At 37.8% G+C, this 8,380-nt stretch overlaps 1 protein-coding gene across 1 annotated transcript; it reads right to left on the reverse strand.

The window, feature by feature from the left end:
• Nucleotides 1–1,915: 1,915 nt before the first annotated feature.
• On the reverse strand, nt 1,916–6,161 carry LOC114500222 (olfactory receptor 5B12-like). The gene is made up of 2 exons (XM_028516856.2): nt 5,934–6,161; nt 1,916–3,263 (listed from the first exon to the last, which is right to left on the reverse strand). Exon 2 carries the CDS (start codon nt 3,229–3,231, stop codon nt 2,287–2,289), a length of 945 nt encoding a protein of 314 aa, XP_028372657.1. The 5' UTR covers nt 3,232–3,263; nt 5,934–6,161; the 3' UTR covers nt 1,916–2,286.
• Between the last annotated feature and the right edge of the window lie 2,219 nt (nt 6,162–8,380).

Here is an 8,380-nt window from a genome sequence, read left to right on the forward strand (position 1 = left end):
TCTTCATTTAATCCTGTAACTTGTTGAAAATCTTTCATTTAAATCAGAATTTTCAGAGGCTGCATATAAAACAACAACAAAAGTAACATAAGAATTTGACTATTTTTTATTACAGTGGTCAATTGAAAGAGCTTTCCTTTGACTTAGGAAAATTATGGATGACTCATACATGAAGCAGGTGCATATAGAAGTTAAGAAAACATTATCTCTTCTTACCATTTTTAGTATTACAGTTTCTTCAAATATCAGATACTTTACAATATCCATAATGCTTTTAATATAACATCATTAATTATGTTCACGAGCAATTTTAAAAACCAATTGTCTTGCTTGGTAGTGTAAAACCAACCTAGTAATCTATACAAAAATAGCCCAGAATGGGTAGTATTTGTGATAAACCAAATATTGATTGTTAGCCATCTAGATAAATTTTGAACTATGAAACTAGATGAAATCCTTTAGAAAGTGAGATGTGTGGTCTTCAACCCTCCTAAAAGTAGATGTTCACGGGAGCAGGTTAATTTTCCAGCTTAGTCTCTTTATCTAAGTGAAGCTCTTCACTATGTAGTACAAACTTCTCGAAAACAGGGATGACAAGTCTTCCCAGATAATCTGGGCTTTGTTGTGAGTAGTGGCAACACACAGAGAGAACACAATGGCTCTGATCCCTTTATTTACCTGTGGTGGCCTCAAAAGCCTATGTGGCTTAATGTGCTCCTACTTAAAATTGTGGTGAGTGATGGGGAGTCCTCAGAATATCAATATGAAAGGAGATTTAAACAGTTTTAAGGAAAATGCTAGGTCAATATTATTTCAGCTTTTTCATGTCTCCCTCAGTCTTTCTGATGCTTTCATAACAAAGATAACTGTGTTATGCTGAGAAGACTAGTGGTCCTTGATAAAAGAGATTTTAAAAAATTTTAATACCTTTATGCCCACTACAGCATGGTATAGGGTCAAACAATTGCTAGTTGAACTGAACTGGGAAGGAAGCATTGCTTTAGGCTAGTGGTTCTAGGTTGCATGAATCCAGTGGTTCTCAGTGCTTTAGAATCACCAGGAGGTCTGCTTAAAGCACAAATAGTAGGGCTGTACTCCTAGAGTTTCTGATTCTGTAGGTCTGGGTGGCGGCGTTCCTATAACAGACATTTATGAAAAATTCTAGGTGATACTGATGCTGTTGGTCTTGTAATGATGCTTTTGAACCACTGTTCTAAGGTGACAGTTCTCAAAGTGTTATCTGTACAACAACCCCATCTGAAATAAGGGGAAGTTTAAGCACACAGGCAGTCCTCCCCACTCAGCCTCTCTTATATGAACTTTATCTTTTAGAACTCAGGTGAGAAATAAATATGGATATATTTTCGCCTTCTGAACTGTGTTTTTCTCTCTGAAATTGAGGAACCAAATACATTTTGCTTATATGGTATCCTCAAACTCACCAGTGGCATTCTTGCTATCTCAACTCAAGATTCAGGTATACATGGCTAATGAGTGAACATTATACAAATTTCCAGCCTCCGCCAGAAGTATACTAAGTTAGATTATTTGGAATTAGATCCTAAGATTCTACATTTCAACACTCTCAAAATCCTTAAGAGCATGAATGTCAGAGAACCAAGCCTTTATGCTATATGCAAGAATCATGGCCCTAGCTGGTGTGGCTCACTGCAAATCAAAGGGTCACCAGTTCAATTCTCAGTCAGGGCACATGCCTGGGTTGTGGGCCAGGTCCCCAATAGGGGGTGTGTGAGAGGCAACAACACATTGATGTTTCTCTCCCTCTCTTTCTTCTTCCCTTCCCTTCTCTCAATAAATAAATAAACAAATAAATAAATAAATAATTTTAAAAAAAATTATGGAATTATTCTGAATTTTAGTAACTAAAAATGTAACTGTGGTATCATATACTTATGAGGTTTACCTACAAAGCAATTTAGACTTTAGACCAATAGAGTGGTATAGTGTGGGATTCTATAGTATCTAGGATTGTAATCTTGATCTTAAGAAAGAAGTAACATTGTATTTCTGGAAAAAGACCTCCAAAATTTCTCCTACCTAGTTATAGTCCCAAAGCATGAATAGATCCGGCCTCATTTGGAGAGAACTGCTCAGAAAAGTTAAAGACAAGAAATAATTACCAGCACAGCCAACTTTATTTATTAAATAGGGAAATAAAGGCTTACTTCTCTTAAAAAAAAAAGACAAAAAATAATTAAAGTTAAAAAAATACTTATAGACACTAAAGCCTATTAAAAGTTTCAGTGCTTTGCAAGCTATTTCCAGTTAGTAGGCTGAACCCAATAAAGACTTTGCTTTTCCAACCACCTTCTTGAATGCACTCTTGACCTCTTTGTTTCTTAGGCTGTAAACTGCTGGGTTCAGCATGGGGATGATCATGGTGTAAAACACAGATGCCATTTTGTCTGTGTCCATGGAATGACTAGAACTTGGCTGTAAGTACATGAAGATGATTGTCCCATAGAAAATGGAAACAGTGGCTAAGTGGGACGCACAGGTGGAGAAGGCTTTCTTCTGTCCATCAGTTGATCGCATCCTCAGAATAGCAATGAAAATGAACAGGTAAGAGCTCAAGATAACCAAGAGAGTGAAAAAGACATTGAATGCTGCCAGCGTGAGGAGCACAATCTCGTTTGTGTTGATGTCAGAGCAAGAAAGAGCCAGCAGTGGGGGAATGTCACAGAAAAAGTGATTAACAACATTGGAATGACAGAAGGAGAGGTGGAAAGTGAGGGCAACATGGATGGAAGATTCCAAGAGTCCGCAGATGTAGGGTCCAGTGACCAGTAAGGCACACACAGTGCTTGTCATGGTGGTGGCATAATACAGGGAATTACATATCGCCACGTGGCGGTCAAAGGCCATTGAGGCCAGGAGGAAACTTTCAATAGTGGCAAAAGCTGCAAAGAAAAACATCTGGGTAGCACATGCATTGTATGATATCATCTTATCTCCTGTGAGAAACCCCACTATTACCTTGGGAGTGACAGCTGAGGCATAAACACAGTCCACCAGGGAGAGGTTACTGAGAAAAAAGTACATGGGAGTGTGGAGTCGAGAGTCCAACAGAATCAACATGATCTTCCCCAGGTTTCCAATCAGTGTGATGAGATAGATGAGGGAGAAGATTATGAAGAGGGGGATCTGCATCTCTAGGGCATCTGTTAACCCCGCAAGAATGAACTCAGTCACCTCTGAAATGTTCTCCATGAAAGTTGTTTGGGAATCACCATGAGAAACACCTATGAAAAAACGAGCCCACACAAAATAATGTTAGTTGATGATTATCATGAATATTGAAGTGTCAACCGTGTCTCTTGGTCACATATGTCAGCTTCCTGTCAAGATCAAGAGCCGTGTGCAAGTAGTCGGACTAAACAGTGGTTTGGATTGGGTTGAATGAGGTCGTTTATCTAGAAGAGGTACAGAAGGACACTGGAATGTCCCTGTTAACTTTGGCTAACATATTACAACTCTGGGACACAATCCAGCTTGCTTGCTGTGTGGTATATTCTATTACATAGAGCCACAGAGAACTTTTTTCACTACTTGCCACATCTTGCAAGTACCTTTGTCTAAGATGTACATAAAAAGCTTAATGAACAGAAAGTAAAATATAAGAAACATTTAATTGGTCATTGGTATATGATGCTGACAAGTCCTGTCAAATGCATTTCCCATTTCTCAGCGATGCCTCACCAGCTTGTTAATAATAGCTGAAGACACACAGTGATTTGGAGCCCTGCTTTAGGGACACCCACACTTTTCTTTCTCACTCACCAAGACTACTGTTACCACAGCTACTATTTTACCAGGCAGGAGAAACATGATGGATAAAAGCATGAAGTGGTAAACACAATTGTGTAAATAGGCAATTTAAGCAGATAGGTATTACTGGTTGGTAAAATACATGGCACAATCAAAATCTCAATTAGGGTGTAATGTGAAAAGGTAATTGGTAGAAACAAGAGAGATACAAATTGAACCCTTAAAGAAAGAAAAAAATGTGTCAGGTTATAGGTATACTACAGTCATTTAGAAGAAGAGCCCAAGGTGACCATTACTAACAAGAATATACTTTTTTTTTTCAGTTGTACAAATGTGTCACTCACTGACTGGCAATTTAGATGGAATGCAACCTTGGGAACACTACTTAAACTCTGTGAATCTCTGTCATTGTCTATGAAATACTCAGTTCATGCACTAACCAATGTGTTATTATCCAGAGCTGAAAAGATGAAATTAAATGTCATGTGGAGCCTACTAATGTGATGCCTGGTACATGGAATGTTAGCTCACTCGCCTCATTTTCCTCCAGCTAGTTTTGCACATAAACCAGCTCTGTGCCAGGAACTGATGTTACATGATTCCTGACTTTATAACAGGGTAGAGACAAAGAGGTATGCAAATTAACCTCCCAAAGTGTTTAGTGCTATAATAAAAGTATGTAGAAAGTGTTACACAATGACCATAAAAGTACCCAGAATATACCAGAACACCCTACTGACAATGAAGTTACTTCTTCCTGAGGCTGGTTTATCAATTCTTATGTGTCTCTGCTTGCCAGAGTTGATCCAAATGCATAAACATGAATCTGGTTAAATTTCTTTTTAGAAAAGGTTAATTTCTGTATTGTATTGATGTTTGAGACTGGCCAATATATTGACTAAATTTCTTATCTATACTGTTTGTAGGTACGGAAGCACACAAAACTGCTCCTTTGATCCAGCAGTTCACAGGTGGTGTGGTGTGGGTAGGAATGTACTATAAACACAAGGCCAGTTTTAATCCTACTTCTATTTATAATCAGCTGGGTGTAGGTCTGCCAGTTGGTGGGATCTTTTTAAATTTATTTTATTTTATTTATTTCTATTTTTTTATTGTTTAATTACAGTCATCCCCATTTCCCTCCATTGCTCTTCCCTGACCTGTCCCCCATTAAATCCTCCCTCCCCATTTTCCTTGTCCATTGTTCCTTTATACATGTTCCTTGACTTAACCCTTCTCCTTCTTTCCCCAAGATCCTCTAGTTCCCTCATTGACTGCTATCTTGCTCTGATGTGACAATGAATATAAAAGTTCTCTGTGACAAGCATAAAAGATACTAACATTTTATGTATTTTATTTTATTATGATTATTTTTTTTACTGTGTGTTAGGCATGGTTCTAGGTGCCAGGAATATAGAAATAAGTGAGATAAATGTTGCCCACATTATCATTCATAATACGATTATTGAAAAAGTTTAAGAATTATTTGTAGTTCTTTTTGTCTTTGTGTATCCACCAGGATTGATTCATGCAAGATTCATTCTAGTGAACTGTTAGCTGCTTGACACAGAAACCTCATAAACACTTTGGGTCTATACCAGGGCCCTCTGAGTAAGCGTATGAAAGTGCATAACCAAAATCAGGTAATCTAGGCCATTACTTTCACAGACTAGTTCATCTCTTCTTGGTTACCAAAAGATATTTAGCTAACAATAATGACTGTTCAAACTTTGATATTCCTAAAGAAAATGGCTTTACATTTGAGACCCTCAAATAGATGTTGAAAGTCCTAGGATCTCTGAAATTGAGAAAGAGAGATGGTATTTGCACTACTCATGATGGTTCATTCTAAATAAAAAATTAGGAGGTGCAATCTCCCTGTGGAATCTAACCATCACCCAATCACTTATATAAGACCTCTGACTGCAGTGAGCATGGAAATCCATATGCTATAGAGCAGCATAGTAGAGTGGAAAGAGCCGTGGACTGGGAGTAACAAGACAAGTAGCTAACAGGGTGTCTATGATCTAACCATTTATTCTCTCTGGGCTTTATCTTCCTCATTTGCAAAATAAAAACTGTTGGCTCTTTTAGTACCCCTTCCCATTCTAAATGGCTATGATTATATATTTCTTGATATTTACCTTTGTCCTAGGAACAGACAAATGAGGCTACAAAGGAAGGAGTATGGAAAACCTTCATACATAGGTTGTAGAGAGAAGTCCACATCCAGGAAAGCATCATGGTGAAGAAACTCCTTCCCTACCTGTAGAGCTTTCTGTCGTGGAACATAACTTGGGCTTGTGCTCTTGCAAATATCAAGGTAGAGACAACTACCTTTTCACACAGCAATTCTTAGGGGAAACACTTAGTATCACATGAGCGGATATCTCAGGAGGCTCCTGATCCCAGATTGGCCCTCCTAATTTTGAGCCTGACTGGAGATATCAGAGGGTAATGTTTGTATGTATCTCAGCTGAGAGTGCTTATGAAGAAATGCGGGGGATCAGGGAGGTGATGGAAGCTTAGAGGAAAGAGCTTCCACTCATCATATCAGCAGTGCTACAGCCAAGTTAGGTGACAAGAATGAAAACTCACTAAAATTTCTGGTTCAGGTGATGTAGGACCTCATGCAAGCTTCCTCATACCTAAATATTTCTTAAAAGCCTAGATATCTCCATAGGAATTTTTAAAAACAAAATATACCCATTTTTCTTACCACTACAGACTTGGCCTAGGGGTATTTGGGGGCATTCTTTTCCTTATTTTAGAACTAAGGGGATGGATCCATTCTTTCCTCTGTGTAGGCATCTCTGACCCCTAAGCACCCAGCAGAATTAACTTTTATCAATGCAGCCCAGAGCAGTTGTTACAAGTTTGAGCCGCGTAGTCACGTGAGCGGCCCTCAAATTCTGGTTCTGTCATTTGTCACAAGGCGAACTTGCTCAAGGTCTTTAATCTCTCCAAACTTGAGTGTGTCACCTAGGAAGAGAAGCATCATAATATTGTATATCTTTCATAGGAGGGTCCTAAAGGTTAAGTGAGATGACATATACACAAAGCTGAATATGATGTCTAGCCCATGTCAAGAGATAAATAAGTATTACTATTTTAACACATTAATAAAAAATGACGTCATTTGGAACAAAAATAGTGGTGCTCAAACACTACAGGTGCTGCTCTACCCATTTCCTTGCCCGCTTGTAGGCAGGTATAACCATAAACTGGTTCTATATAATGGGCTGGAGAAGGAATGATGTTTGTCATTGCTGGGTTGATGTATAGGAAAGCCAGTGCACAACTGTTTATTGCCTCTCCCTCTGCCACGGTAACTAAAGGGGATGCGTGTGCCAGAGGCTGAAGCTAGAAGTGGCAAAGCCTCTCTCGGCCTGGTATTTGAATGCACGCATGCAGAGAGACCGCTGCTTTCCTGGATGACCTGAGATGCCCAAGCAGTAGCAGAAGTAGGATAACTGGTTGTTGTGTTAAATCATAGGACTTTGCCCCTACAACATGATGTAGTCCTTCCTGTCTAATACAAAAACATATGTAATAAGCATTGCATGTTTTGTTGTCTGTGGGGATTAACTCATTTTCTAGAAGGTGCTCTCTGACATACAAATATTTTAATGAATGGAATTCAATATACCTACTTTTCTTTTACTGTTTGTACTGGTAGTGTTGTATGTAAAGGCTTTGCCCAACCAAAGTTTACAAAGATTTACACTTATATTTTATCCTAAGAGTCTTAGAGATTCAGCTTTTACACTTGGGTTTACATTCTAAATGCATTTTTGTATGTGATATGAAAAAAAGGGTTCAATTTAATTTATTTTCTTTGCAATATTTTTACTGAGATATAATTAACATAACATAAAATCCACCATTTTAAGTGTCCAGTGTTTTTTTTCACATTCCCAATGTTTTCAACCATCACAAATATCTTATTCCAGAACATTCCCATCACCACAAAAACAAACCCCATATATCTTAGTTATTACTCCAATTTCTCCTTTCCCCAATCCCTTATCAATAAATAATCACATTTTATTGGTTTATTTATTCTAGATATTTCATGAAAGTGACATCATACAATATTTGTCCTTTAATGTCTGGCTTCTTTCACTTAACATGTTTTTGAGGTGCTTCAATGTCATAACATGTTTTGGTACTATGTTCCTTTTTTATGGCTGAATAATATTCCATTGTATGGATATACCACCTTTGATTCAATAGTTTATGAATAATGGGGTCTTTTAACTTTTTAGTAACTTCCAATAATGCTGCTATGAATACTAATATACAAGTTTTTGTCTAAACAAATGTTTTCAATTCTTTGGGAGTATACCTAGAAGTGAAATTGCTGGACCACATGATAACGCTATGTTTAACTTTTTGAGAACAGCCAAACTGTTTTCTCTCTTGGCAGCACCAGTTTTAATTCCTACCAGCAAAGTATTGAGGTTACTTGTCCACAACCTCTCCAAAATGTGTTCTTTCTGATTTCTTTTTTCACAGCCATTCTACCAGGTGTAAATCCGTATCTTATTCTGTTTTTAATTTGAATTTTTCTAATGACTACAAATGCTGT

This window comes from Phyllostomus discolor, chromosome 6 (assembly GCF_004126475.2).
Source record: "Phyllostomus discolor isolate MPI-MPIP mPhyDis1 chromosome 6, mPhyDis1.pri.v3, whole genome shotgun sequence".
NCBI classification, from domain to species: domain Eukaryota; kingdom Metazoa; phylum Chordata; class Mammalia; order Chiroptera; family Phyllostomidae; genus Phyllostomus; species Phyllostomus discolor.

Excerpts from the sequence above, each read along its gene's own strand:
- LOC114500222 (XM_028516856.2), bottom strand. The coding sequence starts at position 3,231 with ATGGAGAACATTTCAGAGGTGACTGAGTTCATTCTTGCGGGGTTAACA.